Genomic DNA, 24,277 nt, shown 5'->3' on the forward strand with positions numbered 1-24,277 from the left:
CTAAAAATGTATAAATGCAACCGCTACCTGCGCTTCATGCTGCAGCGGTCTGCCAGGTGAAACAGAGGAGAGAAAGGCTTGTCTTAGTAACAGCCACATCAAAGAGATTAGTGAAATACGATATATGTTCATATGAACATACATGCACATTATAACCTATTGATGCAACGTTGCTTTATGGTCTTGTGGGACCCACACTGAATTGAATGTATGTATCCAACCTGAGGGCCTCTTTTTGTTTTCTTAACAGTGTCATTTCAACCGAGCCTGTTAACGGAGGCGGGGAACTATATGCTAAAAATGCTCTGATGAGCAGCTAAAATGTCCAAGAAGAAGAAAAGTCGTCGTTTAAATCAGCCAATGGCAGCAGCGGAGCACCGCGCTGCGCCTCTCATGGTTCATTGGGGGGCGGGCCTTGCCGGGGAGGCCCCACCCCTCAAGGCCGCGTAGTTTGGTTGAGCACAGGCTGCAGTTTCAGTTTGTTTTATTCACCATTTTGAAGGTAGCTGGAGGTAAAAAAAAAAAAAATATATAAGAATTTTTGCGTTAGGAGGACTACTGGCTGCCGTACTTTTATTTTCACGCGCTAGCTCGGACGGTGGAGTTGTGCGTCAACCTCACTCCCCTCGGTGTTTTGCAGAGCGGGAATCTATATTCCTTCCCCCCCCCTGTGCTTTTTCTTCTCCCCCTTTCTCACATCCTTAACCTCCACAGTATTCCTGCAAAATGTCAAGACCAGTGAGGTAGGTGTGCTAAATATGTCTTCTGCTCTCTCCGAGTTAATAACGACCCCGTGCTGGCGCCTGGCGTAGCCGATAACGTGCACGTCTCCACCATGTTGTGTTTTATGAACTGGGAATTTGTTTATTTCATGAAAAAATAATGGGAATGTGTGCATGCGTGTGTGTATGTGCGCTTCTCTTCTCGCGTGTGCACCCTCATTTTTTCTAATATGGATCCCAGCGCTGTGGACTGTTCGCCATGTCTTGTGTGGAGATACGCGCAGCCCGCCGCCGTGTCGTGTCTATCATGCTTTTAAACGGATCCATGATGTGCATTGTTGGCTGCTATGTAGGCCAAGCGGAAAATTAGTCGGTGTGATTTAACCAGCTACGTTTTACGGCTTACTTAAGCCAGGCCAGATAACGTTTTCCCCATTTTGTTTGAGAATGAGAATATGGCTACCCATTCATCCAGGGTAGGCTCCAGAAACGCCAATACACCCCCACACGAAAAAAAAAAAATCTCCGGAGGAGGTGGTGGTCGGCCTCGGGATTTGATCTTGTTACCGCGCAGACTGTGCGTGTCGTGTTGTAGTCGCCATTACATCGCATTTCGGGGGGGGGGGGGTTCGTACTTTGAGAACATTTTTAAAAATGGTGTCAGCCAACGAAAATGTCGTTGTTGTTGGGGGAGGAGGAAAAAAGAGCACTGAGAGCGGGTCTACATTTACAGAGCTGGCAGTAAATTAACACTGCTGGCTGATGTCAGAGGAAGGCGGAGAACTACAAGAAGTCACCACACCCCCTCCAACCCCCATCCCCATTGCAAGATCCCCGCTGTGATTATAACGCACGAGGTGCATTCAGACCTTTTATTCAGATTAAAATGCCTTTTTACTGTAAATCACATTAATGCTAATCTAATGTAAATTCAGTTCTCGAAATTTTGTGGCGACAACATGGAATCTTTTACTGGGTCATTCTCGCAGAGACAATTGGGTGAATATTTAGGGACTGTATGAAAATTACTCCTTATTTTAAAAAAAAAAAAGCTGTGAAGTTAAAAGAAATCCGACATTAACTAATGTTCTTCTTAATCTTATATTCGGGTTGAGAAAACAGGGTTTCTGCCTTTCAGAGTTTATAAGCTTTTAAAGGCATTGCATTAAAATAAATTGTAAAAATAAGGGCTTAGTTGGATTTAAAATGTCTTGAGGTATTTTTTTTTGTTGCGTTCAAGACACGCCTAGACTAAGAACGTAACAATGTTAAAATATGCTTTGTAGGATTTTAATATTTACTTTTTCTTTTTTTACATGCTAAACACAAAGTCTGTACGTGAGCCCTCAACAGGTATAAAACAAAACTAAACATGTCGATTAAGACAGGTGAAGTCAATGAACTTTGGACAAAATAACACTGCCTTACTCTTTTTGTCAACACTCAGAGCACAGCAATCACATTTGAATAAACTTTATTGGAATTGTTACTTAACAAAGCTTGAACATGTGCGCCATCCAAATGTTGCATGCCATATAGTCATTGTCTGGCAGTAAGTGATGGATTGCAGGGCTGCCTCATATAACTGAATCAGAATCAGAATCAGAAAGGGGTTTATTGCCAAATGTTGAGCAGGTTTACAACATTAGGAAATTGCTGCGGTGCTTCAGTGCAAACATACTGTCATAAATTGCGATTAAATAGACATGAAAAAATAAAAGTAGGAATAAGAATTAAAAAGTGCTACGTAGAAAGATATGTGCATGAGATATACATGAGATATACATGAGATATATACATGAGATAAGAATTAAGAGTGCTGCACTGTGAAAGATTTGGGACAATGTGCGCCAACATAAAACCTGAAAAGGATGAAAGACTAGTGCTCTCAAAACGATTAAAAAAAGCAAAACTCAAAAATGTTTAAGCATTGAGTTATAATTTTAAAGTCACGAGGACGACCAGTAGAACAGGACAAAATGTCTTTAGGAACATAAATACTTTCATGCTGAAAAAAAGCAAAACAAATAATTAGCATGCGTTACATAGAAAGGGCATTTGATACCTTGGGCAAGCTCTGCTGGGAATAGCATATTTTTTCTGTTTGTTTGTTTTTTTTCTACACATAAAATAAAAAAAATAAATAAAATCAACTCGATTAGACACTTCCACAGATCCATTGATGAAGTCATTGCAGTTAAGATTTTTGCATTTTGTTCTTTATTGAGGTTGCCAGAAAGTCAATACTAAAAATGACTGTTGGACTAGATACTCATTTACAAAAGTGTTGTCCCTCAACCGAGACAGCTTCACACAGCACTGTTGCAGATACTCAGGCACACAGCCCCTCCCCTCACTAGCAGCTAAACACATGAACAATAGTTGACATTTAAAAAAACTTTGAGGAATTTTGTAAAGCTCCATTTTCACCAACATTGACGCATTACAGAGTTATAATAAATGCTAACCTGCCACTGTACATTTTAATGTTAGCTATTAGCCGCCATCCAATAGCTACATTAGCTGCCTGTTAAATCCTCATTAACGTGGTGGCTAGCGACAGTGGCTAATAGGGCTGCCACGATTAGTCGACTAGTCACGATTACGTCGACTATCAAAATCGTCGACAACTGATTTAATAGTCAACGCATCGTTTGAAGCTTTGTAAGATCCCAAAAGACGCAGGAATAAGTAGTAGGATTTAAGAGTGTAATAACGGACTGAAACAGAAGATGGCAGCACTGCATGTACAAGGATGCCAGCTGCCGTTAAACCCCGAAGAAGAAGCAGCTGTGTCCCAGAATTCATAGCGCAGCCCAGCTCAGTTTCCAACGATGGCGGCAGCTAGTTAGTTTTAATGTTACTCTTATTATTCTTTCTGGGTCACAAAAAAAAACGTTTAACATATGTTCAGGCGAGAATGTAGCTGTGTAAACCTCAAATATCTGCTCAGTTTATCAAGACACCACATATTTTCAAAAGCGCTCCGACGTTTTCGGAGACGTCTGTTACCCACTAGCTCGATAGCTAGCTGGGGGCTAGGCTCACTAGAGCTGTGAGAACACCGGACTCCCGGCAAATCGTTTTCAAACCCACCGCCGTCTTTCGCTACTCAGGTTAAACATGATATATAAGTCACTTAGATAACTTAAAAATGTTATTGTTTGGCTTTTTTCAGTGTTTTATTTGTTCCTGAGTAAATCGGTTAGGCTGAGATTAAAGTTATAGTTTTTACACAGCTGAATAAACGTCAAGCAGACAGCTGATTATCAGAAGTGTGAGATGCTCGAGAATATACTCCGGTGTCCTGTTATATTTTAGATAGCAAGGAGTTTATTAAACTTCACCGAAACAATCTGCAAATTTCATTAAAATTTAACAAACTATCATCTTGTCTTTATTTTTAGTTAGCACCTTAAACACTTACAGCTGTAAGCTAATGATAGTCATATAAGAGCAGATGCTGCTGGTGCAATAAGCTGTACGTTTTACGTCCAATGGATGATGATCTGATTAGTCGACTAATCGCAAAAATAATCGGTGACTAGTCGACTATCAAAATAATCGTTTGTGGCAGCCCTAGTGGCTAATAGTAAAATAATACATTAATATGGGAGCTATGCTGCAGGCGCTGTCAGTTCTGCCCATCTGTAACATTCATAGACAGTGTTACTTTAACATAATGCAATTATTTGTGCCTATAGTGTGTTACATTACATTACATTACAGTCTGCCAGAAATGATAGCAGCCTACTTTACCAACTCTGTTTGAATAGAAATGAAATTAGAAGCCATGTCAGCAGAAGCACAGCTATACCTCAGACACCTTAAAAATATTCTTTTTGTTGCGTAGCACCACCCAAAAAAAATCTTGAACACATTCTTTACAGGTATGTTGCTTGTGTTACTCATGCTATTGTTTTTAATGCTCAAATCTCCTGATCAATAATTTACTAGTAGTTTAAACTAGTAGTAACAAGGAATAATTGCATGAGACTATAACATTCCTTGATAATCAAATGTTTTAAATATTAGTGAGAAGCGTGGTACCTTGCGCTGTGTCTACAACTGCAGTATATGGTGATGCATTGCTTTGGTAGCGAGGCTTTATCAGTTAACTCTAATATAGCCAACTTCATGTATCTTTTTTTTGGAGGGGAGGCAAGAGCTCCACCTAGACCTCGGCAGCATAGCTTTACATTTTCACGACCTACTGGGCTACAGAATTTAACCATAGAAAATGGTTCGATTGGAAATACACTACACTTTGACCTACGCCGTAACCTGAACTGGAATATCATTAAAATGGTGTTTTTACAAGAAAAAAAAAAAAGATGCAATTGTACACTTGTGTGTTCAACCCAGCTGTGACGACAATGGCACAATGTGCCAGATTCTAAAAATTAAGAGGCGCACAGCAAGTCAGATGGCCACAAAAGCAGTGGTGCATGCTACATGATGTGACGTCAGAAGTTGTCCCGGGCCACCCACGGTGGGTCACGTGGCGAGAATAAAAACACCATAAGAAAACGAAAGCTGTCAGTAAAGTCAGGAGAGCTATTCTGTGTAATTAAGAGCTGTTTATAACTGTTAATTTGGTTGTTTAATAAACAAAATCTAACGTTGTGCATAACATTGCGCACACAGTGTCAGATTAATTTGGAAATATTGCTAATGTCAGCATTGCTAGCACCAGCAGCCAGGGTTGTCAGCCTGTGTACAGGGTGTTTGACTGTTATTATTATCGTGATTTGTCCCCCCCGAGCCTGATTCTACTGGAGGTTTCTTCCTGTTACAAGGGAGTTTTTCTTTCTTACTATCACCAAGTGCTTGCTTACAGGAGTAGTCTATTTTAGGGTCTTTACCTTTACGATATAAAACACTTCAAGATGAATGTTGTTGTCATTTGGCGTTATATGAATTGAATTAAATATGCCAATTCAGTCAGATCAAATGACCAGTTCTGTAGCAGCTTTGTCAAATTACTTAGCCTAATAAACTGTGTGGTTATCTATATCTTAACACTGCTTGTTTATGAGCACATTATTTTATCACTGAAATTATAATGGGTTCTGTTGTAGATTAGTGGAGGTAGCAATTATTCTTTGTCTACCATCTGTGCTTGTATGCTAACATGAGATTGAGTCTGATATTCATTATACTTATGCCACATTATGCTACACTGGAGCTCAGTTTGCCTTAATTCTTGTATGAACTGCTAGCTGCACTCCTTTTTTTATTTTTTTATTTTTTTTAATGCAGCTGGTAGTTTTACTCATAGGCAGTATAAAAGCTGCATTCTTTTAAATGGCCACCGGGGGAGATACAGTTGCTGCAAAAAGACTGCCAACCCTTTATAGTCAGCATGTGTTGATCTTTTTGATGTTACATCACGTTGCGTGCACCACTGTATTTGAGGTGCTTCAGTCAGTCGTGCCCCGCTTCATTTTTGTAACCTGGCGTATTGTACCACGACCGTCACAGCTGGATTGAAGACAGTACGATTGTGTCAGTGTTCATCATGTTAATGATGGTCCAGTACAGAAGCTCAGTGATACAGGTGACTGTGTGATGATGACGTGGCAGCGAGCTAAGTGACCAATGCACAGGGTATACTGGCGCCCTGTCTGTTTGAAAACGGCTTTCTGATTTGACTTCTATAAGTAGTTTCCTGTTAAGTTTGTGGTCTGTTACTATTTTCAGGCTGTGTTGAATAAAATATCAAGCCCGCTTTGTAATACTTAGTCATACCGTGTTTCAGGGTAATACTGTGTATCAACGGTATACTCATTAGTTAGAAACTTCTGATTGACAAGGCACTGGCCAATTATCATTCACATCTGGTTTCAAAACACCAAGATGGCATTGTTAAAATCTTCAGAGAGTTCAAAACAAGATTTCTAATATCAGTTGGTGACATTGTTTTGCTGTATCCATATTTTGTACCGTTTTAGGTTTCACCAAAGTAACATTACCGGTTTAATAAAAGGCAAAATCCCACTGCTGATCTTATTCAGGACAGACCTGCTGTTTTGCTCTGGGAAAGTTGCCGTAGTCAACTCCGTCCGTTTCAGGTCCCAAAGTCAAACGAACACTACGGTATCACTGAGAGTTAAAAACTGTCTAATTTCTTTCATCTGTAATAAAATGATCAGCGTTGCTGCTTTACCAGGTGTAACAATTAAGTTTAACATCCAGGCATCCATGAAAACAGAATTTATTAAATTCAGTTAGAAGTTAGCGGGAAGTTAGCTCGCTAGCTTCCACCTAAACATGATATAGCATGTTCTGACTGAGTGACTTCTGAAACAAATTAAAACGTACAGCTCTGCTGTCACTTCAAACATAAATGAAGACAGAAAACTAAACAGCAGTGACATTTGTAGGGTTACTGAAGTTGGGCTAGCTGCAGAGGTGGGACCAAGTCATTGTTTTGCAAGTCTCAAGTAAGTCTCAAGTCTTTATCCTCAAGTCACAAGTCAAGTCTCAAGTAATGTCAGGCAAGTCAGAGTCGAGTTTCAAGTCACTGGTGTAAAAGTCCGAGTAAAGTCACAAGTCTGAAATTTTGAATTTCAAGTCCTTTCGAGTCTTTAAAAAAAAAAAAAACGAAAAAAGAATGTTGCAGTTATATGCTAAATGTAAATATTAGACCATGTAATTTTTAAATCTGTGTTTTTCTCAACACATGACAAAATAGTGAACTTAGAAAATATACACAAATTGTGAAATTGCACCTCTTTAAAATGCAGCTCAATTAAACCTAGCTCCAAGAATAATTTTCACCGACAGTTCTGAGATAAGCTGCATGTTATTCTTGGATGCGGTTGTAGGACCGGCTTTAAAATCGCATGACAAAAATATCATACACATTAAAAAAAACTGTATCACCAACGTAGCCTGGACAACATTTGCTAGTTAGATGAAGTCAGCTATCTCATCTTAGCATATTTATATGCATATTTATAATTATACGGTTCTTGGAGTGAGTGCATACACTCATGAAGTTTAGTAACTTCAGGTCACTGCAACAAGTCCAGGTACAGTTTACCGACGAATGGGTGCAGGACCTTGAAATGCACCGTGTAGAACGAAAGACCATCGTACATATCATAAGTTTACCAGTCTCACAAATCGTCGTCATAAATACACATTCGTTAACCGTTTATTAATAGGACCTTTGAGCTCAATGGTAATTAATTAGCAGTGGAAATAATTTCTGGTAGCATCACAGAAATGTAGCAGTGACAATAATATTGTATGCTGTAATCGTACTGGGCAATTAGTGATACAAAAAACTGTTTTATCCTGTGAATAAAAGTATATGTTTTTGTCAATGTACCATAATAACAGAAGCGAAACGCAATATTGTGTCAGGACAATTCACTATTTATGCACAATAAATAAAGGAGCATAGCGCGACAATTTCTGTTCAGCGCCAGACTTGCTTGTAACCTATATCACCAATTATGTTATGAAAATGACGTATTAACTACTAAAAAACACTGACCTTCGTGTAAATGCTTGGAGCAGACTAACCTGTGAGCTGGAGTGTTCTGGGACGTTATATTTGATCTTTGAATGGCTGCAATCCAGTCGCCTCTTTGTTACTTCGGAAACATGGCTCGAACAATTTCTCTTCAACGACGTAATCCGATAACAACCGATCTCTTTACCCGTCGGCTTCCCGTGGCTGTCATGCGACCGGCTATTGCAGTTAATAATACAACGGCTTCTTGACATTTTTGTGTTTCTTTTTATCGCTGTGTGACTGATTTCAATTGAAAGCCTGCGTGGGCTAGTACCTCTTGCCACGAGTTCCCAGAATCCTTTGCGGTTCTACCCGTGAATGACGTCACATTTTCAATCTCTATATAATATGCATGTTAAATTTTATATTTGGGGTAAAATATCAAGTCTTTTCAAGTAAACCGGTTCAAGTCCAATTCAAGTCCCAAGTCATTGGTGTAAAAGTCCAAGTCAAGTCACAAGTCTTAGAACATTTTTTCAAGTCAAGTCTAAAGTCATAAAATTAATGACTCGAGTCTGACTCTAGTCCAAGTCATGTGACTCGAGTCCACACCTCTGGCTAGCTGGTATATAATGATGTGCTACGTGATTGCTAGCGACACAGCAATGTTAGCATAATATAAACACAGTGAAGCTGGAGGATGAACGCTAACTTTTTTCCACTCGATAAAAGTTAAGTGAGGGTTTCTGGTGGTTAGGGACAAATGCAATTGCATGGCAGGATGCTATAAACGGATCAAACTTCAGTCAGGAGAACAACTGAAATAATCCATCCACAATACGAGGTTAGTCATTAATATACTGCAACAACATGGGAATAGAGCAGCTGCCAGAGAATTCAACATTAATGAATCAATGATAGGGAAGTGGAGGGAGCGCAGGTTTCCTCATATTCCAAAATTGCTTCGTCTCTTTGCTTTTACTGTTGCCCGGCATAATTAGCAGATGATGTTGTTTGCAGCCGCTGCAATGCTTTTGACCAAAACAGGCACAGCTTGATGACCCCATCAACATGCGCTATCGCGGTAGAGCGGTATAGTCAAAATCTCTACCGTTGGCCAGATTTATATCGTTTCTACCGTATACCGTTTATACTGCCCCCTAGGGCTGGGCTATATCATACCATTCAGGGTAATACCGGTGTAATTTTGGGCAACAATAGGAAAATAAAATATTGCGATAGAATATGGGTAAAACACGCATGCGCAGTGCCTATGTTTACATACGCACATGGCGGCGACGTAGAATGAGAAGAGCGAAAGCGGATTGTTAAATGAAACGGATGAACCAGAATTGGTTTGTAAAAATGCTGCAACTTCAGTGGTGTGGAACTGGTTTAGCTTTCGTCCGTCAGATACACAACAAAGCACTGTTTTTGGTAGAGCTTGCTAGCGGGCCGTCGTTATTACCATGTTGTTTGGAAAATACGGCACACTTAAAATCAACCCTTTGATTTTTCTGAAAATTGACAGAGCCCCTTATAATCCCGTGTGCCTTATGTATGAATTCTGGTTGTGTTTACTGACCTCGAAACAATTTTCTGTGGTACACGGCGCTCGAAAATCTGTCAAATGTTTTAGTACGACTTTGCTAAGCTACGAACCCGCACCGCTTGATGGATTGTCGGAGCATTACGGCTATCGTAGGCAGGCGCCTCGCGGAGTGATACGTACTGTGCTTCAACATAATATTACCGTATTGTGTGTGTATAACCTCTTTTTAAGTTTTGTGGATATTATACATGTTTATGCTGAGGATATGTCAGCCAGTTTCCACTGGAAATGCCTTTTGGTTAAACTGTCAGCAAGGAATTTGCACTGTTACGTTTTTATATAACTTTAATGCACATAAAAAACAGATGCTTGTTTAAGTGAAAATACATTGATGGTTTTTTTGCACTAATAAAGTTGTGGAGTTGTAAAGTATTTTGTCTAGTGTCAGTTATATCGTCAGTTATATCGTTATCGCAAATTTTCAAATGTATATCGTGATAAATATTTTTGGTCATATCGCCCTGCTCTACTGCCCACCCCTAATTCAGGGGTAAATTTTTTCCCAATGATTTTAACCTGAACTGTCTGTTTGTCTTGGTCAGTGCTGCTCTTCAGTTTTCCAAAGGGCGTGTTACCTGAAGTGCAGTCAAATACTGTCACTGAGACTTCCCCCATACACTTGGCCCAATTAGCCTTTGTAACTGTAGAAGGTAGACCAGTGTCCAGTTCAGGGCCCCCTGGCTGGAAGGCGTTTTATGTCTCGTACCAAATAATACGATCGAGACATTCATACACAGCCAGCACGTTGCCACTTGCACCACCTGAACTGCTGGACATTACATATGATAGCTTTGTTGCACTCTAGTCTACACTGTCTAATATCGGGTTATGGCAGTTAGGGCTGCCACGATTAGTCGACTAGTCACGATTATGTCGACTATTAAAATCGTCGACGACTAATTTAATAGTCGACGCATCGTTTGAAGCTTTGTAAGATCACAAAGGACGCAGGAATGAGTACCGGTAGTAGGATTTAAGAGTGTAATAACGGACTGAAACAGAAGATGGCAGCACTGCATGTACAAGGATGCCAGCTGCCGTTAAACCCCGAAGAAGAAGAAGCTGTGTCCCAGAATTCATAGCGCAGCTGTCAACAATGGCGGCAGCTAGTTAGTTTTAACTTTACTCTTATTATTCTTTCTGGGTCACAAAATAAACGTTTAACATATTTTCAGGCTTGAATGTAGCTGTGTAAACCTCAAATATCTGCTCAGTTTATCAAGACACCACGTATTTTCAAAAGCGCTCCGACGTTTTCGGAGACGTCTGTTACCCACTAGCTCGTTAGCTAGGCGGGGGCAAGGCTAACTAGAGCCGTGAGAACACCGGACTCCCGGCAAATCGTTTTCAAACCCACCGCCGTCTTTCGCTAGTCAGGTTAAACATATATATAAGTCACTTAGATAATTTAAAAATGTTATTGTTTGGCTTTCTTTAGTATTTTATTTGTTCCTGAGTAAATCGGTTTGGCTGAGATTAAAGTTATAGTTTTTGCACAGCTAAAACTGTCAAGCAGACAGCTGATTATCAGAAGTGTGAGACGCTGGAGAATATACTCCGGTGTCCTGTTATATTTTAGAAAGCAAGGAGTTTATTAAACTTCACCGAAACAATCTGCAAATTTCATTAAAAATTAATAAACTACCATCTTGTCTTTATTTTTAGTTAGCACAAACACTTCAAGCTGTAAGCTAATGATAGTTATATAAGACCAGATGCTGCTGGTGCAATAAGCTGTACGCTGTACGTCCAATGGATGATGATCTGATTAGTCGACTAATCGCAAAAATAATCGGTGACTAGTCGACTATCAAAATAATCGTTTGTGGCAGCCCTAATGGCAGTAACTTAATGTAATCTAATGCAGTGTGTTCTTCTTCACAGGAACAGGAAGGTGGTGAACTACTCACAATTCAACGAGTCTGATGATGCAGGTAAGTGAGGCTTCAGATGTGTTTCATTACAAATGGAGTGACACAAGGGCAATGTACAGATTAGTCTCTGCTATAGATATTTAGCATCAGTGCACAGTAATGACACAATTTTAAGGTAAAAAGTATGAGGTAAAAAAAAAAAAAACCTGTCCTGTGAGGCGATACTGTGTTTTGGTACATTTATATGCGCACAGTTTCTCTTTACTTTGTGTAGGGTAATTTCCAATAAACCAAGTTCAAAAAAAGGGAGTCTATGGCTGACGCGTGTTCCTGGTTTCCAAGAGAAATGCTTCCAGTTGCATTATGGTTTGAAGACTGTTTTATTTATTACAAACTGAGGATGTAACAATGAATCTCCTTCCAAAAAAAAAAGGCATGAAAATTCCAAAAAATAGCAGTTATCCAATACTAGCTGTGTACACGGTCAGAAAACCGTGAGACTCCTAACCTCTCTGTCCATGCTCCTCCCCTTCCCTCTCACACAGGGTTTCATGCTACTACTGCACTTATGTAATGAATCTATGAATAATAAAACAAACATGAACTCAATCGTAAATAAAATATAAAGCAGACGTCTGGCGCTTACACTTTGTGTCGACCAGTAAATAAATACCTCTGCAGAACAAATGTTTGACAAATCTGTTCCAGTTTTGTGTCTGAAAGTAAACAGAATTTTAGCTGAGATATCAGATTTTAAATCCCCAAATATCAACGTTGGTTTTTAAAATGCTTCATCAGTTGGAATCTAAAAGATATTCAGTCTCCTGAGAAAATCATGGTCCAAGTTGAGGCAAAGTGTAACTTCAGGTGCTGGTTTGGCTCATGGGGCGAGAAGGTGGCTGGGTACGGCTGCCTTCCTGACCAATCGTTACTGCGATATCCAGCCAAAGCAACAAGGATGAACAAAGTTCATTTGCCCATTTTTGTCCATCCTATAAGTACAAAACTAATGGTCTTCTGTTAGTTTTAAGTATAAGCAAGCTAGCAATAACTGAGCCTAACAGCTGGTTTTATTCTGGTAGTGTTTTTCTTTTAATACAAAGAAGCAGTTTGTTGCTGCAACATTTTTGCCTCTTCTGGATTATGGAGATATTCTATATATGAATGCTTCTGCTCAGTGTCTCTGGATGGTTGATACTGTGTCTCATGCTTCTCTGAGGTTCAGCACGAACCGTAAATTTCAGACTCACCACCGTGAGTTATACCCTCTGGTATGATGGCCTGCTTTGGCCAGTCAGTCTCATTTATACGGTTTTATATATTAGGCAATACTCGGATTGCTGCCTTCCTATATACGTTCCCTGGTTGCAGTGAAACATGCTGGTCATTATTCTCTTCGTCCGCATGGTTACTTGTTGCTTTCTGTTCCATTTGCCTGAACTGAACTTGGCAAAAGAGCTTTAGTCCATTTAGCAACTCTCTGTTTGGAACGAGCTGCAGAACAACGAAAAAAATAACAGAATTCATTTATTAAGTGATTTTAAATCAGAACTAAGAATCTTTGAGGCCAGTTCCATAACATGCAACTGTTTCAATTAGATTGCTCGTCATTTTAATTGAATTTTATTTTATTTATTAACCCCCCCCAGAATATTTTACATTTATTTGTGTGTGTGTGTGTTGTTGCCTTTGTTTAATTGTGTAATTTGTGTAAAATCTCAGTGGGATCTTCCTGGTTAAATAAAATAAAAAAAATGAAGTCATTGAGAGTAATTTAGGGTGGTGACTTTAGCATTTAACTCAAAGCACTGTGATGTCTTAACTGGTATCTTGTAGAGCTGCTAGCATGATATTGAGTTGTGTGTCTTAAAGGTTAAAAGTGCGCTTTCTCCTTAGATGAGGAGTATGGTGACGACAAGCCGAAGAAGGTGCGACCAGCCCCTCGTGAGCACAAGCGCTCAAAGAACTCGCAAGATGACAGGTGAGCCCTAAGTGGAGATTTGGTAGGATTGTTGTGTCTGGTTACAGTTTCTAATGCAGCGTCAGACACTGTGATCAATTTTACACTTTATCACTTGGATGTAGGGCTGGGCCATATTATACCGTTCACGGTAATACCGGTATAATGTTAGGCAACGATAGGAAAATGAAATATCGGGATAGAATGGGAGTAAAACGCGCATGCGCAGTGCCTTTGTTTTCAAATAAATTGTTGATTTAATATATGTTTGAAAAGGAGAGATCCAGGTGACAGTTATCAGTTTTTCATACAGGGCTGGAAGAAGGGAGGACAAAGTACATCACATGTTGTGTGTATCATGTAGTTGACACATAGGAAAAATCAGGATATCAGAATATGCATATTTTTGTTAGTGAAAGATCTCAGTGGCAGGATATTAACTGTGCCAGAGACAAACACTGGCACCGTTTATGAATTTGTTTAATAGTTCTTGGATATCAAAGCAAGTGCCAGTTATAGTGCTGATTGCTCAGTCTCTTACTGCTGCTGCCACCTGTGGCCCAGCCCACCACAGGTGGCCTTTATTCTCTCTATCATGTGTGATTATCGCGCTGTTTAATCGGCATGTTGGTGTGTTATTTGGCAGATAAAATCACAGTTATGTGAATAAATTAGTCAAGTCTGAGAGACTGAATAGAGGAGAAAATGGTTGTTTTGTATTTTTACATTTTTTACTCAGTAATGCAACAGTAGGCAAAATGAAACATGCTTCCCACTGAATGAATAATGTTGAATCAGTGAGAGTAACACTGGCTGGAGCTCATCAGGACATCTTTCAGACCAGTCCTCAGCACATTACGTCCATATTATTTCATCCATGCCAGTCCATTGCAGTCTGTCTTGTTGAAGAGTTAAATGGTAAATGGCCTGTATTTATATAGCGCTTTTCTAGTCCCTAAGGACCCCAAAGCGCTTTACATATCCAGTCATCCACCCATTCACGCACACATTCACACACTGGTGATGGTAAGCTACATTGTAGCCACAGCCACCCTGGGGCGCACTGACAGAGGCGAGGCTGCCGGACACTGGCGCCACCAGGCCCTCTGACCATTCCTGGCTGCCTTTCCTCGACTTACTGAAGACACTGTTTTGTTTATTTCTTGTTCTGCTCCCCAGTGAGGACTCTGATGACAAGCTCTCCAAACCCAAAAATGATTCAGCAGGTAAGTCAGTCTGAGCTACATGAAAAAGGTTGACTCTCTCTGAAAACAGCTGGAGTTTGATTAACGCTCACTGACTTCCTCTGTGTCGATACTAAAGATGACTTTGGCAGCGATGATGAAGACAATGACTTTGGAGAGGAGGATGAAGATGGAGGAAGTGACTATGAAGAAAAAAGAGGGAAAAAGGGAAAGAAAGCCAAGGTGGAGAAGCCCAGCAAGCGGGGGCCGAAGAGAAAACGGGCTGCAGGTAACGCAAGTTTGTTTGAAGGCTACTTCTAATTCTCTGCTACAACTCTGGCAGCATGAAACACTGAAGACGTATGCAGCTTTTAATGTTGATCAGCTTTGTTTGTTGTATATGGAATTTTACTTTGGACAGTGTTATCCACACACACGGTCAGATTGACTAAGAGGGGCAAATGATGATGCGCTCGCAATCTCAGGAATGCGGTGATGGAGAATGGGAAGATCTGGGAATGCTCTCAGGGCTTCAACTGGCATTATGCTAATTTATAAACAAAAGAATGCAACAAATCAAATAATGACCAGCAAACCTTTGCAAGAGTGGTCGGAAAACAAGCAATCAATCATATCAAAAAATCATACGGTAAATGTGTAGGTTTTCCTCATTTTCTGCATAAAATTCAGATCACTTAATGACAGCTGAGGAAGAAACAACGTTCTGATGTGAATGTGTTTGTGGTCTAACTGATCCAACAAGCTCTGATCCAGACTGTGGCATCGAGGTAGGTCTGGATCAGAGTTTAGGTGGAGATATTGAGGTGTTATTTATCTGTTAAATGCCAGGTCTCTCTTGGAAATGAGACTTTTACCTGGATAAATAAAGGACTAATAAAAAAAAGTTTGAGTGATCGAGCACATGATTTTGATTTGCTCAGCTCTCGTCGACCCTCTGAGTAAAAAAGGTTCAACCTCTGAGAGCGGCACATGTGTTTAACATTTCCACAAAGTGTTTTCTTGAGAAAACAAAACCACTCAAGGAATAAGTCATAGTTTTGAGATTGATATTAGTCATGGACTGTTTACTGGTCGCCTGGTAACTGGTCTAAAGGAAAAACTAACCAAGAGCCTCATTCTTGGTAAAAAGCTCTACCTTCATGTAGAGCTGGGCGATATGAGATTTTTTCATATCACGATATGTTTTTTTCATTTCAGGCGATAACGATATCTATCACGATATCAGCCAAATAACTATATTTGTAAGATTTAAATGTGCCGTTGCTCACAAGTAAAATGTGAAATAATCAGCAGCTTGTTTTTATTTAAATATTTATTTCCCATAATAAATTCAACAGGGTAGATGTACTTAAGGAACATGAGACTTTTTCAGATAAATAAAGGCAAATATTGCAAACTACACAAAAGGCAGCCGCTAAAGCGTTTAAGTTTTAAAATAGAACAAACGAAACAGACTAAATTGTCAATTCCACTTAGAAACAAAATATTAATTCTAAAAATAAATCTTAGTTTGTTTTACAGAAGAACAGACAAAACTGACTAACTTTTGTCAATATCAAATAAACTGAGAACTAAAAGGAAATTCTCAATCTGTCCTTGTTGTATAGCTGAGCTTTTCAAACAGTTTTAACAGTTACTTTAGTCTGACAAAAGCCGAATGACGAATTAGCGCTTCCAGTCAGAGACTGAGGCGACGTCCACACGTACACGGGTATTTTTGAAAACGGAGATTTTCTGTTTTCGTTTTAAAAAATAATCCCGTCCACACATAAAGGCAGAAATGAAGGAAAACGCTGCTATGAACATGCCAAAGCAGCAGGTGGCGCTAGATTCCTAACCGTGCAGAAATGTTGGCCAATCAGAAGTCTAGAAGCCTCGGTGGGAAAAAGTAAACAAAGCTGGGGCATAGAAGCAGAACCGAGTCGTATGTGTGGACGGACAGTAACTGTGTGTATATGTAAGCATTTAAACACTGCAGAGAGTAGAATTAACAGTAACAGTATTGTAGAAATTCATTTCACCGAAACAATAACGTGGCGCACAGTGTGACGCATGCACCAGTTCATTGTATTTCCAGACTTGCTTTCGGCACAATTTACAGTGCACGCTACTCTGTTTTTTGTCAGACTTGAAATAGCCGAAATACCTTCACACTACGGAACTTCTATGGCTCTTCCGTTCGACAATCTCTCCGGCGTTGGAACCATCATCTGTTTTCTCTTCGGTCACGCTCGGTTGATTTTTCTAGTCGGCACACTCATTTCCTCCATTACCCGCTGGCTGCTTCCCAAACAAACACACGTGCGGCTTGGCACTTGTGCTGTACGTAACAAGTCACGCGACGTGACGCTGCGGCTGTGATTGGTTCGGCTCTGCGCTACTTAATTTGGATTGGCTGACCTTTTTTTTTTTTTTTTTTTTTTTTTTTAAGAGGACAAGAGCGGCGAGGTCTATCGCGATAGCTTAATTTCTCTATCGAGTAAAAGTTATATCGCGATACATATCGTTATCGTTCTATCGCCCAGCTCTACCTTTATGTTTAGTTTTTTAAACTCTCAGAAACAGGCTGTAGTCTGAGCTTCAGATGTGGCGCTATACATTTTAGCCGCATCAAAGAAACAAAGGAGTTGGCAGCTAAAATGTCAAAACTGTCTAAAGTTTGATCGGTTGTGCTCTGTCTGTATTCTTAGATGTGACCAAACGAGGCGGATGTCAGTTTATCAGCTTTGTTCTGTGTAGCCATGGCGGTGTGTTATAGCTTCAGGAGACTCCACAATGTTATCCTCGTGGTTTTATCTTAAACGATAAAGAGATCATTGACATCGATCGCTTGACATTACACATCCAGCTGGAGGATATCTCACTCAGCCCACCACAGCTCGAGAGCACTGGATGTGCTCTCCTGGACATTTATTCCTCCCACACTTTCAACTGATTGAAGCGTTTGCTGTCCTACAACGGTCCCCGACACTGTGATTTATTATTACTGTGAATGGAAGCTACGGTGGACGAGGCTGATCAGTCACTGTCATCTGCTGAGCTGCGATTATAAATACTGACAACATATCGGTATTTGTAATTAATATATTAATTAATTAATTGATGGTCCGGACAATATCCTGTTCGTATCTGCTGCCCACTTTTTAGTTATAGCGGAGCAACTTTATGCTGCTGATTTAATAAATCAGCCTTTATATTTCTGCCTCATCAACAAACAAGTGAGTAGTTACACACAGAGAGCTCTGTGTGTGTGCGTGTGCAGTGGAGCCAGCAATGTGGGCCTTCAGATGTCCTACATGGCATAAATGGCTTACCTGCAATGCTCCACTGTGACTTTTCATTACACATCAGGGTTGTACATGTTGTGTTTGTGTTGTATTGCTTTGCTGCTAAGCTGTTTAGGCAGTATCCCCTCACGTATGTTCATTAGTTACAGTATGGATGTGAACCGTGCGCTCATGCTGGTAGCCTGCGTTTGTGGTATTCATACTGGAAGTGACTCCTCAACAGCAGCAGTAATAAGTTTTCTGTGTTTGGGGCACTCGGTATACATCATGGAGGGTGGATGGCACCGCCTAAAGGCCACAATATACCTGCTGTAATGGTCGTTTCACTCACCGCAGCAACCACAGGAAGCCTCTGCAGTAATTACCTGGACAATAGGTGTCGCCAATCAGACAGTCAATACCAAAGCTAAGACTTTGGAGAGGGGGCACAAACGCTGAAGTTTTCAAACTGTTCCAAGCGGTCTCTGAGCTCCTGAGCTGGAATATCATTAAAATGGCGGGAATAGCCGGCATGATTATGCACTCGTGTCCTCAACCCGGCGGCGGCGGCCACAGCGCAATGAGCCCAATTGCAAGAATCTGAGCACGCGACAAGTCGAGCACAATGGCACTGTTAATGGGTGCATGCTAACCACCAGCCTGCACTGGCATGGCTGCAGCTGTTTTGGTTTTTGCTGATCTCGCAGAGGAATGATGGGATGGGACAGTAGAACTGTCCTTTTTTTGTTTTTTACGACCAGTTGATGTGGAGGATTTGTTGTGGAATTAGTGGAAAGATCTACGTCTGAATAGAAATAAAGTTGCATGATACCGGAGATCAAATAAAAGCACTATACAGAGCAGCATTAAGGCACTGTTTCCGTTTGTCTTGTTTGTTTTACCCATCATCCTCTGAGTCGTTGTGTAACTGTCTGTGTGTGTTCTTGTGTAGATGACAGCGATGACGACAGGGAAGTGAGTCGAAAGCGTACAGTGCGTCAGGCGGCCTCAAAGGCCGTGTCCAAACAGAGAGAGATCCTGCTGGGAGATGGAGGCAGCGAGGATGAGGAACATGAAGATCAAGAGGAGCCCTACATGGACCGTATGTAGAACACAGCACACTTTGATACAGCAGCTCATGTCTTCACTAAAAACAATGTACCTGTATCTTCATTTGCTAGGACACAGGCAACAGTGAGCTGTTTTTGTAGTATGAATTTTTATCACAACTTAAATGGTATTTTAACTAGTAATTGTTTTCAGACTTTAGGTCTGGTTTTTAGTTTGATCTATAGCCTCCATTCTTCGTGGCAATAGTACTCATACTGTGAGCATGCATGCACCTTTTCTGGCCTCTTTAAACCATAGATAAACCATCGTGTTAGTGATGCTTTTGTTTGAAGCCTGGAACGATTTGGTTCTTTTGAAACTGTACAGGAAGCCATGCAGTTCAAAAGCTTGACAAAAACAAGACACCATTCATCTAGCTGTTCATCCAGCACATAAGCCACTGTACATACCTCACTCTATCCAGGTATTCACACTGGAAATAGCCGGGTGTTTACTTTAATTCACTGTGTTCTCCACAACATATACACATGATGGGAAAATGGAGGCATTAGAAAACACCCAGATACAATATTTGGTCCCTTTCTGCTAACATAAACAGTGCATTTGATTATAACTCCTGTGTCCTGGAGGTTAATGTTCAACAGCGTGTTTATCTCCACAATTTACAAACTGAACTTCAAGTTGTTTTCACTCACCAGAGTTTGTCAGCTAAGCTAAGCTCAGTAAGCTTTTTTCTCATAACTTAATTGGTTCTATTACTAGTTTTAGTAGTCTTTAGTCTTGTGTTTTTGCTCCCTGTATGTTTCTAGTAGAACGATAAAGCAGGTTGAGTTTGGGGGCAGAGCTACATTGGGATCGACAAGTCTTTAGATCATGAACATGCAGACCTACCCCTCAGTTTCAAAATGCCTGGTTTGCTTCTTGGTGGGACGCTGCTAATCAATAGGTGACGCTGAGGTCACTACTCCCATCTTTTATGTATAGTCTGTGGTATCACTTGTCTGTGATATCAGTAGACTCCCAAGTCTTGCAAATTGGATGTGACCCAGAGAGCCACAACAGTCAAACTGGAAATGGAATCATCCTCTAAAGCCGCAGTGCTATCATGGTATTAACTGGAACTGGAAATGGATGAAGACATTAAAGTACCTCAGTGTTTGAAATGGTTTTTGTTTTAAACTGAAGCTGGGGAGGCTTTAATATTCCAGGCATGCTGTGTATGTATGTAAACAGTGACTCTTGTTCAGTTGGATACCCTCTGTGCTCGCTCTCTGAGATTCTTCTGTGTCCTGTTTGCAGCTGACGAGTCTGGCAGCGATGAGGACTTCATGGTGGAGGATGACGATGACAGCGACTACGGTCACTCCAAGAAGAGAGGCAAGAAGGTGATTCGACGGCGACGGACAGACAAGGAGAAGAAAAGCCCCAAGCCACGGCTAAAGGCCACAGGTGAGGCAGCCAATCAGAATACAGGTGCAGGAAGATGGGTCCCAGTATGCCTGTGACGTGGCTTCCTTGCTCACCGTAACTTCATTGTGCAGTCACAGGAGGTCACTGCAGTATTCTCCTGAACGATAGGTGCCGCCATTCAGACAGTACAACCACAAAAATGCTGATGTAGGAAGAGAAGTAGTCAAAACCGGAAACAACGACTTTCCAAGTGTTTTTTTTTTTTCCCCCACAAAGTTTTCAAACAGCTGCAACATTTCCCGCTGTATATCTGTGTATCTCTGAGCACACAAAACCTTCAGTTTTTACACCCAAGTTGTTTATTTTAGAAACTGTCAGAATATTAAATGAATATGTTAAGTAAGTTGACATGCTGGCTGTGAATCCTGTTCAAAAGTTACAATCTTAAATGCTTATACGAGGCTGGGTTGCAGGCAGAGAAGCCCAAGCCTTCCCCTCAGTCATGTCCAGCTTATCTGGGGAAACACGGAGGCATCCCCGGGCCAGCCAAGCAATATAATCCTTTCATTGAGTCCTGGGTGAGGTGTTCTAGGCATGTCCCATTAGGATTTGACCCAGGGGGTGACCATCTCCAAGTAGCAGTGCTATTTTGAACCCCTCTTGAATGACTCAACTCAGAACCCTATCGGTGAGAGAGAGGACAGTCACCCTTCTAAGAAACCTAATTTCCACTGTTTGTGTCTTATTTTTTGCCTTCAAAATAATGAACGATAATAAGCTGCAGCTCCATCTGGTGGCAGATGGCTACGTAACATTTAGGACACGGCGATTTGTAGCATTTTCAATGGAAATGTTAACAAATAGATTAAATAACGAGTGCGTCGAGTACTAGTGACAATAGCGGCGATCAGTCGACTAGTCATTACCCTGCCCTCCCTTCTCTCACCCCAACCGGTCGCAGCAGATTGCCCCGCCCCTCCCTGAGTCTGGTTCTGCCGGAGGTTTCTTCCTGTTAAAAGGGAGTTTTTCCTTCCCACTGTCGCCAAAGTGCTTGCTCATAGGGAGTCATATGATTGCTAAGTTTTTCTCTGTATGTATTATTGTAGGGTTTACAATATAAAGTGCCTTGAGGCGACTGTTGTTGTGATTTGGCGCTGTATAAATAAAATTGAATTGAATAGTCGTGCACATCGTGTTTTGTATGCTCTAAAACGAGAGCTGAACAAAATTTTCCTGACAAATGCAGGAGAAAAAAAAACACACTCCGTTCCTCATACTGTCAGAAAAACTTTCCTGTCAGGATCAAGTTTGTGCAACCCGGCACATTCAGAATAATCCACCTTGATGAAACTACAGCACATCACCACTTTACTGCTCACTCAGTGAGCATCACATCCCTCTGTGTTTATCTGAATCTTTGTCTTGTGAAAGGGAAAAAGTGCTCATTTCTTCCAAAAGTACAAATATGAATGTGGATAAATAAAAGTAAGTCGCTGCTTGCTGACAGAAATACTGCAGCAGGCTATTACAGGACTACACATATGCAATGTACATTAACAAGTACTTGTTAAGGTTGATGGTGCAAAAATGTGTCACTGAGTGGATCCTGATCAGAAATGGAAACAGAAAATATGAATTGGTTTGCCTTTGCTTTGCACCTTTGCTTCAGGTGTGTGCCAGTGCAGAGCAGTGGGTACCGACCAGTGTTAAATATATTCCTCATTGTGAGTCAGAGTTACATGGCAGCCCGCCTGTGTGCATTTACCTGTGCGATTAATCACTGACTGATTTGTGTCCTTCTCTCTGAAGTGACCCCCAGCCCAATGAAAGGAAAGGGGAAGGGGCGCCCCAGCACCAAGGCGATGGAGAAGAGCTCACCCAAAGAGGAAGAAGAGGAGGAGGACCCAGAGAGTCCCCTGGAGGAGGAAGAGGAGGAGCCCGAGAAGAAGGAGAGTTCCCCAGCTCCCAAGAAGACAAAGGAGGCCGCAGGAGGAGAAGAGGAAGAGGAGGACGAGGAGGAGGAGGATGGCTCAGAAGAGGAGGCACCCTCTGGAGAAGACTAGAAGATGGTACCCATTTGAAGCCCATCCTCCACATCTCTCTCTGTCTGTTCTCAGTGGGTTTTTTCTGTTCTTCTTTTTGTTGTTTTGTTTTTTTTCTTTTTGTTTTGCTCTGCGTTTAGACTTTTTGTTTTTTTTTTGGTTCTTTTGGTTTGTGCCGGTGGCCTGGCTCAGTGGTTTGGACTTGGTGTGCTTCTTTAACCTCCCCCCTCCTTCTCGCTGCCTCCAGCTTGGACATAGTGCTCCTGTGGCTGTACAGCATATGTAAGGACTTAGCATTTTCTCTTCATCCTTTCTGGATTTTCGTGTGAAAACTGTCAGCGCTAGCAGGCATCCGTCCCGAGTGTGAACACACCCCTTCACTGCTGTGTATCTTTGTTTCCTCCTCGCGGTTATCAGGCATGACTGGCCACACTCTTTACTATTTTTTTTTAATTTTTTTTTTACTGATATGTGTCGGTAAGTTGAGCACTGTATTTACAACATGACGTTGAGTGAGCACGTGCAGGCAGCAGTCAAGCCTTCACCCTCTCTGGTTTGCTTTTTTGGCACCAGGTGGTTGTTTTAGACGGTTCTTTGAGTTTGAGCAGCGTCTTTTAAATTCTTTTTAAAGCTAGCTCCGCTTCCTTCAGACACTTTGATCTACATAGTTTGCGGCTGCTGTGTTCGCTACATGTCAGACTGCCACCGTTGCACATTTCAAGAAGACGCGCGTGTGTGTGCCTTTGCATACACGCTTAAATTTTCATTGGGGTACTTTTTGTATTTTTCCTCTAAGCCCATCAGCTGCCTTTGTGAAATGGTTTCTGTTGTTGTACATCAGGCTTTCTAATAACCTCCTTTTAAAAAACTCACGCAATTTCTATTCCCTGCATGGCTACAGCATCTTCTGAACACTCAAGCCCTTGTGCCAGGCATCCTGAAACCGTTTTATTTTAAGAAAGAGGTGTTTTTCTTTTCTTTTCTTTTGTCTTTATGTTTTCTTTTCAGAGTTAAAAAATGAATGTTTTTCTCCTGTTGGTTATTGTTCTAATTCTCTATTCAGATTTTTTTTGTAATGTTTGTTTTTTAAGAAAAAGAAATAAAATGTATCTTGATTTTAAAGAAAAAAATGTCGACCCTATCCAATCTGTTCTTGCCTGATGGTTTGATCAGCCATCCCTTCTTTGACTTATTCTGTCCTTTTCATCCCCCTCCCACCCCCAAACACATCAGCTTTAGCGAGGTCCATGTTTCCTGGAGGCTTTTTTTTTTTTTTTTTTTTTTTTTTTTTTTTTTTTGCCCACATTACTGTTTCCACAAGTGGACACCTTTTTGACTCCAGATTTCCACAGTCCTGCGACTCGGGAGTAGATTAAAAGCGGGCAGCTCGGTATATATCCGGCATTTGTTTCTCTGTCAATGCCTTAATTTTCATTGAGTTTCGGTCGTGGCTCTGATTATATCGTCACTGGAGGCCCGAGAATGTAATCTGTCCTCAAGTTTTAGGTCTTTGCTACAAACGGCAAATTAGGCTTAAAACGAGTCAACAATCTGTACGATCAGCAATCCAAAGCCATAAAACGATCTCAAAACTAGTGACTCGGAGATCAGGTGCAGTACTTGTGAGATTAAACGTTTTTTGTTGTT

General features: G+C 41.0%; 1 protein-coding gene across 1 annotated transcript; it reads left to right on the forward strand.

Moving 5' to 3' along the window:
* Window positions 1-431: 431 nt before the first annotated feature.
* nucks1a (nuclear casein kinase and cyclin-dependent kinase substrate 1a) lies at window positions 432-23,928 on the forward strand. The gene is made up of 8 exons (XM_080890637.1): window positions 432-743; window positions 11,687-11,736; window positions 13,573-13,657; window positions 14,816-14,862; window positions 14,960-15,109; window positions 19,060-19,209; window positions 20,478-20,627; window positions 22,398-23,928. Exons 1-8 carry the CDS (start codon window positions 727-729, stop codon window positions 22,649-22,651), a joined length of 903 nt encoding a protein of 300 aa, XP_080746763.1. The 5' UTR covers window positions 432-726; the 3' UTR covers window positions 22,652-23,928.
* Window positions 23,929-24,277: the final 349 nt, after the last annotated feature.

The sequence above is a fragment of the Rhamphochromis sp. 'chilingali' genome (assembly GCF_963969265.1).
Source record: "Rhamphochromis sp. 'chilingali' genome assembly, chromosome: 9".
Taxonomy (NCBI): Eukaryota; Metazoa; Chordata; class Actinopteri; order Cichliformes; family Cichlidae; genus Rhamphochromis; species Rhamphochromis sp. 'chilingali'.